This window comes from Mandrillus leucophaeus, unplaced genomic scaffold, assembly GCF_000951045.1.
Source record: "Mandrillus leucophaeus isolate KB7577 unplaced genomic scaffold, Mleu.le_1.0 Scaffold2, whole genome shotgun sequence".
Taxonomy (NCBI): domain Eukaryota; kingdom Metazoa; phylum Chordata; class Mammalia; order Primates; family Cercopithecidae; genus Mandrillus; species Mandrillus leucophaeus.
In genome coordinates this window covers 1,107,454-1,117,414 of record NW_012102031.1, presented here as the reverse complement: position 1 = coordinate 1,117,414, position 9,961 = coordinate 1,107,454, and the positions used below count along the sequence as shown (strand labels likewise).

The following is a 9,961-nucleotide window of genomic DNA, read 5'->3' as shown; positions in this document are numbered from 1 at the left end:
ATTTCAAAAGCGGCCAGGCAAGGTGACTCACGCCTGTAATCCCAGCACTTTGGGAGGCCGAGGTGTGTGGATCACGAGGTCAGGAGATTGAGACCCTCCTGGCAAACACGATGAAACCCTGTCTCTACTAAAAAAAATTACAAAAAAAATTAGCCAGGTGTGCTGGCAGGCACCTGTAATCCCAGCTACTCGGGACGCTGAGGCAGGAGAATGGTGTAAACCCGGGAGGTAGAGGCTGCAGTGAGCCGAGATCGCGCCACTGCACTCCAGCCTGGGCGACAGAGTGAGACTCCGTCTCAAAAAAAAAAAGATTCCAAAAGCAACATTGAATGGGAGATAATGAACTTAGGAAGACAACAGCCTTGATTCATTCCATTCCTCTGCTGTCTCCTAGCTGTGTGACCTCGAGCACAGCATGTCACTTCTGAGCTTCAGGTCCTTTATCTGCAGAGCAGAGCTGAGCCCAGCCTTGCAGGGCTGGAGGGAGCCCAGGAACGAGTATGTGCAGACCCAACTGCTGAGTTCTTCCCTGTGATGAGGTTTCAGTCAAGAGAAAGTCGTTGGCCTCTCTGTGGGGACGTGGTGAAGCAGTGAAAGAGGCTGGCCCCGCTTCAAGCTTTCTTCCCTCCTCTCTTTTCCTTGCATGTTTGTTTCTTCAGCTGAAGCCACACATCAATGGGCCCTTCACCCCTGACCTGGCTCACCCTGTGGCAGAAGTGGGCAAGGTGGCAGAGAAGGAAGGATGGCCTCTGGACATCCGAGTGGGTGAGCACCTTCCACCCCATCTGTTTAGCAGGTCTCAGGGCCAGTGGCTCTGCCCAGAGCTGTAGACAATCACCTATGCCTACTGTGTGGCACTTGCTAAGGTGGGCAGTTTCTGAGATGGGTTTAGTATTGAGAAATTATTTTTTCGGCCAGGGGTAGTGGCTCATGCTTGAAATCCCAGCATTTCGGGAGGCCAAGGCAGGTGGATTACTTGAGTCTAGGAGTTCAAGACCAGCCTGGGCAACATGGAAAAACCCTGTCTCTTAAAAGAAAATGCAAAAATTGGCCGGGCACGGTGGCTCACACCTGAAATCCCAGCACTTTGGGAGGCCAAGGCAGGTGGATCAAGAGGTCAGGAGATTGAGAGCATCCTGGCTAAAACACGGTGAAACCCCATCTCTACTAAAAATGCAAAAAATTAGCTGGGGGTGGTGGCACATGCCTGTAGTCCCAGCCACTCAGGAGGCTGAGGCAGGAGAATCGCTTGAACCGGGGAGGCAGAATTTGCAATGAGCCGAGATCGTACCACTGCATTCCAGCCTGGGCAACAGAGCGAGACTCCGTATAAAAAAAAAAAAAAAAGAAAGAAAGAAAATTGGCCCAGTGTGGAGTCGCATGCCTATAGTCCAAGGTACTCAGGAGGCAAAGGTGGGAGGATCACTTGAGTCCTGGAGGTCCAGGCTGTAGTGAGCCGAGATGGTACCACTGCATTCCAGCCTGGGCAATAGAGCCAGACTCAAAAGTCCAGACTCAGGCAACAGAGCCTGTCTCCAAAGAAAAAAAAGAAAAGTTACTTTTTTTGGCAGAAAAGAAAAATATGTTTATTGTAGAGAATATTCACAATCAAGAGGAATTTTTAAAACTCCTAATCTCAACCCCCAGCCAGGAGCAAGCTCTTAGGAGCTCTTGGAGGGGTGTGCTGTGTTTCTGTGTATTATGTGCATAGATTTCTCTGTTTTACATTTTACATCACCCTTGCTGCTTCATGTGACTTTTCGTGCTTTACACATGCAGACACCCTGGCATGCCAGTCACTGGCATCTGCTGCTGCTGGGTACAGTGTGGCTGTGAAGCGCATGGAGCCTGGAGCCAGATGGCCTGGGCTTGAATCCTGGCTCTGCCACCTAATAGCTGAGTGACCCTGAGCAAACTTCTTCACTGTCAGTGTGTGGGTCCCCATGTGTAAAACAGGAGTCGTGATCGTACTGACACCTTGAAGGTGGTGTTGGGCCTATTGCTGCTATCACCAGTGAAAAAAATAAATAAAAAATACTGTTGTCACTGGGCGCAGTGGCTCATGCCTGTAATCCCACCACTTTGGGAGGCCGAGGCAGGTGGATCATGATGTCAGGAAATCAAGACCATCCTGGCTAACATGGTGAAACCCCATCTCTACTAAAAATACAAAAAATTAGCCGGGCATGTTGGCGGGTGCCTGTAGTCCCAGCTGCTGGGGAGGCTGAGGCAGGAGAATGGCGCGAACCCAGGAGGTGGAGCTTGCAGTGAGCCAACATTGCGCCACTGCACTCCAGCCTGGGCGACAGAGCGAGACTCCGTCTCAAGGAAAAAAAAAAAAAAGGGAAAGTAAATTACTGAATTAATAAAAGAAACTATCCTGGCTGGTTGCATTGGCTTTCCCCTGTAATCCCAACACTTTTTGGTGGTGGTGGCTTTTTTTTTTTTTTTTTTGAGACAGAGTCTTGCTCTGTCACCCAGGCTGGAGTACAGGTGGTGTGATCTCGGCTCACTGCAGCCTCTGCCTCCCAGGTTTAAGCAATCCTCCTGCCTCAGCCTTTCGTGTAGCTGAGATTACAGGTGCCTGCCACCACTCCTGGCTAGTTTTTGTATTTTTAGTAGAGATGGGGTTTCACCATGTTGGCCAGGCTAGTCTGGAACTCCTGACCTGAAGTGATCCACCTGCCTTGGCCTCTCAAAGTTCTGGGATTACAGGCATGAGCCATTGTGCCCGGCCAATCCCAACATTTTGAGAGGCTGAGGCAGGAGGATCATTTGATCCCAGGAGTTCAAGACGAGCCGTGGCAACATGGTTGAGACTTCGTCTCTACAAAAAAAAAATTTTAATTAGCCAGGTGTGGTGTTACTCACCTGTGGGTCCCAGCTACTCAGGAGATTGAGGCAGGAGGAGTTGCTTGAGCCCCAGGAGTTAGAGACTGCAGTAAGTAAGCCGTGACTGCGCCCTTGCACTCCAGTCTGGGTGACAGAGCAAGACCCTGTCTCAAAAAAAAAAAAAAGAAAGAAACTGTACACACAATGCGATGTTACTCAGTTTTTATAGACTTTAAAAAGAACTCATCGCCCTAATTATAAAACAATCTTTAAAACCCAGAAAATACTAGAAAGTATAAAAGAAGAAAATTAGCATCTCCTCTCAGCACCAGCCCATCAAGGATGGCTGTTCATATGTTCATATGAGCCCTCTGACGCGCCTGCACATGTACATGATATTGCTGTAAAAGGGGTCATAGTACTAACGTGTTCAGTGTCATGGCCAGTGATGCAGTGTCTTTCTTCAAATCATGCCAAGTAATGAGTAGCCTGTCCTTTATTGCTGGGTATTTCGGTTGCTTCCAACTGGTCTCTGTTAAAAAGTCTCTGGCCCAGCCCAGATGGTGAACTCTTTTGGCCAAGTCTGGATAATTTGAGGTCAGGTGGAGACCTCTGCTCACAGTCTCCTCCTGACCCTTAACCCCACCACCCACAATGCACCAGGTCTAATTGGTAGCTGCACCAATTCAAGCTATGAAGATATGGGGCGCTCAGCAGCTGTGGCCAAGCAGGCACTGGCCCATGGCCTCAAGTGCAAGTCCCAGTTCACCATCACTCCAGGTTCCGAGCAGATCCGCGCCACCATTGAGCGGGACGGCTATGTGAGTGCCCATATCCCCCTGCCTATCTCCCTGACTCCATGCTGAGTAATGCCTCCAGGTGGCACAAGCCCACAGGCGTGTTGGGCCGGGGCTGGTGCAGGTCCCAGTGGCTGCCCTGGGGTTCCAGTATAGCACTTCATCCTGCAGCCACCAAATCACCCCTTCCCATCAGACTCTTACCTGCCCTTGACATTCTGTCTTCCTCTTTCCCTGGCAGGCACAGATCTTGAGGGATCTGGGCGGCATTGTCCTGGCCAATGCTTGTGGCCCCTGCATTGGCCAGTGGGACAGGTAAGAGGCACATCTTTTGACAGGACAGCCCCTTGTGCACAGGGTATGGAGCCCCAGAAGTTGGAGGAGGAATTATTGGGATTGAGAGAAGAGACTCCAGCCAAGATCTATAGCTCCAGCCCATTAGAAACCTCTGGCAGACATGCCTGGAAAGTGGGGCTGGGTGAGGAAGAGCCCTGCAGAGGCACTGGAGGGCCACTTGGCTAAAGCCTGGGCTGGCAGGAGGAAGCCAGCGCGGCCTTACCCTAACGGACACAGCAGAAACTCTGATGGAGCCGTTGGAGAGGAGGCAGTGGCTCCAGGTCAGGAAACTCAGGCCTTGACCGAAGCCTTGCCTCTGCCTTACGTGTGGTTGCAGGCTGGGCCCAGTGATCCTGAGGTTCCTTTCTGCTCTGCGTGTGGCCCAGGGAGGAGGCAGCCCTGGCGGGGCATCTCCATTTTCCCTCGGTAGGAGCTAGGCTGGGCTGCGCTGCAGGAACCCAGCTTACCTGTTCTCGGCACAGGCCAGGTGACAAGGCCAGATATCCCTAACCCTGTTCCCTCTGACCTGGCAGGAAGGACATCAAGAAGGGGGAGAAGAACACAATCGTCACCTCCTACAACAGGAACTTCACGGGTCGCAATGACGCGAACCCCGAGACCCATGCCTTTGTCACATCCCCAGAGGTGAGATTGCCCAGCTGCGCATGAGCCTGGGACGGCCTCTGGGGGCTCCTGGCGGGTCAGAGGAGGAGGCAGGAGGAGATGGGGACTGGGGCCAGGGTTGACATCGCAGGGCAGGGGTCATCCAGGTGGAGCCAGGAGCCACAGGTCTTCCCAGCCCCAGGTGCATGCTTGGTGCTTCCTGCCTGGGGCTCCCTGGGTCGTGGGATTATGAGATATTTATTTAGTGGTTTGTGCTTATGAGCATGGAATTTGGAATCTCACTCACTGCCTAGGACACATCCCAGCCCTGCCTCTAACTCGCTGTATGAGCGTGGCCAAGTCACCTACCTTCTCTGTGTCCCCATAATCCTTGGGATTACCTGGGAAAGTGTGTGGGACACATGCAGTTTCCGACTCCAGGTGGGAGTTCCACAAACTCGAGGCCTTGCCATTGTTCCCGTGGCCAGAACCAGCCTTGCTCTTGGTGGTATTCGGCCCTGGCCGTGACTGGCACATGGCCAGGCTCTCTTGACTTGGTTGTTTACCTGCGTGTTCTACAAATACTTCTTGCTAAATGGATGGAAGAATGGCCCCTTCCATGTTTTTAGCGTCCTCCGCACTGAGGGGCTTTGCATCACAGCGGCACTTCTGCGCCAGGCGCCTGCTCCCTCCAGGACAGCTGTGAGGACAGAGGACAGCACTGCCGGCCTGGCCCTGCCGGGATGGGCGAGGCCGCACTGCCCTTGGCTTCCTGAGTCCTCTGCAGTCCCAAGGCCCTGTGGTCCCAAAGATCGCCCTGCAGCTCTGGCCTCTGAGGAACACAGGGGTCTGGGGAGAACATGGAAATTTCCTGGGTTCCTGTTTCAGTTTTGGTCTAGGCTTCTGGTGGGTGCAGGAGACAGGAGTGTCGACTGGTGCTGACCAACATACTGGCCACCTCCATTTCAGATTGTCACAGCCCTGGCCATTGCGGGAACCCTCAAGTTCAACCCCGAGACCGACTACCTGACGGGCACGGATGGCAAGAAGTTCAAGCTGGAGGCTCCGGATGCAGATGAGCTTCCCAAAGCGGTGAGCGTCCGTGCCCCCTGGGGGCTCTGCTGGTTGCTGTGTGGCCACAGCACTTCCTTCTCAACCTCACAGCACCTCCTGTGCAGGCAGGGAGGGCGCTGCTAGTGAGAAGGGAGCAGCTCTGTTCCCTGGGAAGGGAGGTGGGGCCCGGGGAAACTTGCCTTCTGAGAGTCTGTCCTTGTGGGAACTGAGGACTCAGCACCCCACATATCCCCATCCCCTGCTGCAGGAGTTTGACCCAGGGCAGGACACCTACCAGCACCCCCCCAAGGACAGCAGCGGGCAGCACGTGGACGTGAGCCCCACCAGCCAGCGCCTGCAGCTCCTGGAGCCTTTTGACAAGTGGGATGGCAAGGACCTGGAGGACCTGCAGATCCTCATCAAGGTCAGCAGCACGGGGATGGCATGACAGCCCCACCCTGCCAGGGCCCCCCGTCCCCTGAGCATCGGGAAGGGCCACGAACCTGGAGGAAGTGAGCAAACAGTCCAGTCGCAGGTGGGAGCTGAAAGGGAGGTTTGGCTGCAGAGCAGAGAGGGTATCGCAGTCCAGCGCTCCCCTTCTCTGTGGCCCTGAACTGGGCAGAGCTAGATCTGGCCAGCCTCCATCTGGGGCCCTCAGCCATCCGGCAGCCGCTGATCAGAGCCACCTCCAGCGGGTGTGGACAGGTGAGTACAGCTTAGGCTGGGCTGGGACGGTGTGTGTGATTGCACAGCAGGCTCCACACCTGGCATGTCCACACAGGCTCTGGAAGCTATGGATGACTCCTGCCCCCAGTTGCACACCCGTGGATATGGGATGGCCTGTGTTTGGCACCAACCAAAAACAAGCCTTTTTGGTGTGGCCAGAGGCCTCCAATCTGTGTTAGATATTAATTTATGCTGTTTATTAAGGGGTCTCCAGGCCACCCCTATGACAGAAAAGACTAATCAGTCATCAGCCAGGACCCAGGCATGTCCCGGACTCCTGTGTCCGGCATGAGGTCGGTGGCTGATCTTGCAGCCAAGGCCTGAAGGGTGAGCGAACATTGACCTGTCCCCACTTTGGGTGACCTGCCCCATAAGGGAGACTGAGCAGCCAGAGGCCTTTGAGAGGATGAGTGATGGGCTGGCCGGAGCCCATGTGGCCTGAGGGTGGAAGCACCAGGACCACAGAACACGTATCTAAAACCTTGCGTGCCTCTCACTCCTCTGTCACCCGTCCTGGGCCCCAGAGCCTGCTGCCTGCCTCTGGAGGGCTTGTCATCCACCCCTCCAGGGCCATGCCTTGACCTCTGTCCTCTCTACTCACCACCCAAGGTCAAAGGGAAGTGTACCACTGACCACATCTCGGCTGCTGGCCCCTGGCTGAAGTTCCGTGGGCACTTGGACAACATCTCCAACAACCTGCTCATTGGTGCCATCAACATTGAAAATGGCAAGGCCAACTCCGTGCGCAATGCCGTCACTCAGGAGTTTGGCCCCGTCCCTGACACTGCCCGCTACTACAAGGTGGGTCAGAGTTGATGGGGGCGGGCAGTGCCAGTCGCCACTCCTGAAGGGGCCTGGAAGGCAGGTGCAGGGACGACATTAGGGGAATGGAAACTAGGAAGGAGGCCGGCTGAGCCCAGAGGGGACTGCTGTGGAAGGAAGGAGAGGCCTGCGGCCCCTCCCTGTGGCTAAGAGGGCATGAGGCCCAGGTCCGGTGGTACAGCCGGGTCCCTGCACCAGGAGGAGTTAGTGAGAGCAGCGCTCAGGAGATACCTGGCCTTAGACCAAGACGAGGAAGGGGGCCGGCTCGGGAATCAGAGGCCAACAGGCTCAGAGAGGGGGCTACATGGGGCCTCCCCAGTGAGCAGGCAGAGAGGTCTGAGGCCAGTGTCAGGGTCTGAGGTGACTGGACTTGTTCTGCTTTGAGAAACGGACGGAACAAGTCCTGGCCCAGCTGGGTGAGGGGACTCTGGCACCCCCCGGTGGCTGGATGGAGCAGAGGGTGCTCCCAGGAAGGGGGCACCTTGAGCTTCACAGATGCATCTTGGGTGGGGCCCCGGAGGCCGTCCCTGTCTCACCCCCACCTCCCTCCCCGCACACCTGCCTCCCTGCCAAGCACCAATGGGTGGGTTCTGTCTTCTGTGCCACTGCAGACAGCCAGGCGCCTCCGTCCCCTCGGGGCCTCGTTTGGGTCTCATTCACCCAGGCTTCACTTGCCCTTAGGCAGCAGGTGAGGAAGGGCCCCTCCAGCCCCTTTACCGGGAGCCTCAGGATGCCCAGGCGCCAGGTGGGTGAGGCCAGGCAGGTGGGGACTGCCTTGTAACCTCACCCCCGCTTGCCTGACAGAAACATGGCATCAGGTGGGTGGTGATCGGAGACGAGAACTACGGCGAGGGCTCGAGCCGGGAGCATGCAGCTCTGGAGCCTCGCCACCTTGGGGCCCGGGCCATCATCACGAAGAGCTTTGCCAGGATCCACGGTGAGCTGGAGTCTGCACCCGGGCCATCTTCATCCCATCCCTAGTGACCAAGGTCACTCCCCCTGCCCGTGGCTGAGTTGGCCTGATTCTAGGCTATCTCCACTGCAGCCCACAGGCCCGTCAGCCTCTCGCCCCTTCTTAGGCTCATACAATGCACATCTGATGCTCAGCTTCCTGGCTTCCCGCAGGCCCTGCTTCCAGGCTTGTAGATCTGAGCCGCTGAGATCAAGGGCACGTGCCAGAGGGTTCTTTTTGATCATGAATGTGCAGCAGGAAGGCCTCGCAGACCTCAGCACCAGCGCACACTTGCTTGGGGCGCCCCTAGTGAAAGGGAGCAGACCAGGGCCCTGTAGTCAATGCCCGGGCATTGTCCCAGGCAGCAGGATTGGGGCAACTCCCAGAGCCCCAGATGGGTTCAGAAAATGAAGCTCTCCAGGCTGGTCAGGCCCCCTGATGACCAAATGCCACCTGCCTTCCAGAGACCAACCTGAAGAAACAGGGCCTGCTGCCCCTGACCTTCGCGGACCCAGCCGACTACAACAAGATTCACCCTGTGGACAAGCTGACCATTCAAGGCCTAAAGGACTTCACCCCTGGCAAGGTTAGGAGGCCGGATCCCCCTGAGGGGGTGGGGTGAGGGGCAGCCACCTTGTTTCCCCTCCTGCACTGGCCCCAGGGTAGCTTCTCCCAGGAGGCTTCATTCCAGCCGGAAAGACCCCCAGTTCTCCAGGTGGCCCCACAGAGAAAGGGAAGCGCCTTCCCAGAGTTGGGGGTTGGGGTCAGCCCAGGGCCCTCCCACCTCCTCAACCTCCCTTTACTCACTAGGACTTGACACTCAGGGGACAGCCCACCCACTGCAGGACCCTCTGGGCCCCAGGAATCCCCTGTAGGTGCCATCTGGGTCTAACCTGGGCCATGAGGCACAGACTGGCCTAGGATTCGGTTTGCCTGCTGACCTCCTAGGTCCCCAGGCAGTGCCCGGCCTCCCTGACCCCCCTGCAGGACCAAGGGCACGTAGTACCCACCACTTCCACCCACACCCACCTTCTCCTTGCAGCCCCTGAAGTGCATCATCAAGCACCCCAACGGGACCCAGGAGACCATCCTCCTGAACCACACCTTCAACGAGACGCAGATCGAGTGGTTCCGCGCCGGCAGTGCCCTCAACAGAATGAAGGAGCTGCAGCAGTGAGGGCAGTGCCTCCCCGCCCCCCGCCCCGCCCCAGCGCTGGCGTCAAGTTCAGCCCCACGTGCGCCATCAGCGGATCCGATGCATCGTCGTGGCTTCTTATTCCAAGATGGTGTGACCAGACATGCTTCCTGCTCCCTGCTCAGCCCACGGAGTGACTGTGGTTGTGGTGGGGGGGTTCTTAAAATAACTTTTTAGCCCCTGTCTTCCTATTTTTAGTTTGGTTCAGATCTTAAGCAGATCCATGCAACTGTATTTATTTTTGATGACAACACTCCCATCTAAAGTTTTCCTCCTGCCTGATCATTTCGTTGGCTGAAGGATTCTAGAGAACCTTTTGTTCTTGCAAGGAAAACAAGAATCCAAAACCAGTGACTGTTCTATGAGTGAGTGAGTGGTGTCTGTGCCGTTTGTTATCAGCTTCAGGGTCCAGGAAGGGTCTTTTCAGTCAAGGTCAGTGGAGGCCCGACAGCCACAGCCACAGTTGGATCCATCACTGTGGTGAAGGAGACCTGAGGTGTGGCAGAAATGTTCTCCTGTCACCTCCCACCCCACCCCACCTGCAGAGCAGCCCTGCCCCCCATGTTCCTGTAGCTTCCCTGCTGGGCCAGAATTGAGTCTCCCAGAGAGTGGCCTTCACTCTCCATCTTCCCTGGGCACTGATAT

General features: G+C 56.0%; 1 protein-coding gene across 2 annotated transcripts in view; it reads left to right on the top strand.

Annotated features, from left to right (window-relative positions):
• The window catches only part of ACO2 (aconitase 2, mitochondrial), a 59,849-nt gene extending 50,168 nt beyond the window's left edge, over window positions 1-9,681 (top strand). For both annotated transcript variants that reach the window (XM_011978771.1, XM_011978772.1), the window contains 10 exons: window positions 660-765; window positions 3,496-3,653; window positions 3,871-3,944; window positions 4,499-4,610; window positions 5,538-5,660; window positions 5,890-6,045; window positions 6,957-7,148; window positions 7,974-8,106; window positions 8,586-8,707; window positions 9,164-9,681. In XM_011978771.1, the coding sequence (XP_011834161.1) occupies window positions 660-765; window positions 3,496-3,653; window positions 3,871-3,944; window positions 4,499-4,610; window positions 5,538-5,660; window positions 5,890-6,045; window positions 6,957-7,148; window positions 7,974-8,106; window positions 8,586-8,707; window positions 9,164-9,298 (1,311 nt within the window). In that variant the 3' untranslated portion in view covers window positions 9,299-9,681. The remainder of the gene's footprint in view (window positions 1-659; window positions 766-3,495; window positions 3,654-3,870; window positions 3,945-4,498; window positions 4,611-5,537; window positions 5,661-5,889; window positions 6,046-6,956; window positions 7,149-7,973; window positions 8,107-8,585; window positions 8,708-9,163) is intronic.
• Window positions 9,682-9,961: the final 280 nt, after the last annotated feature.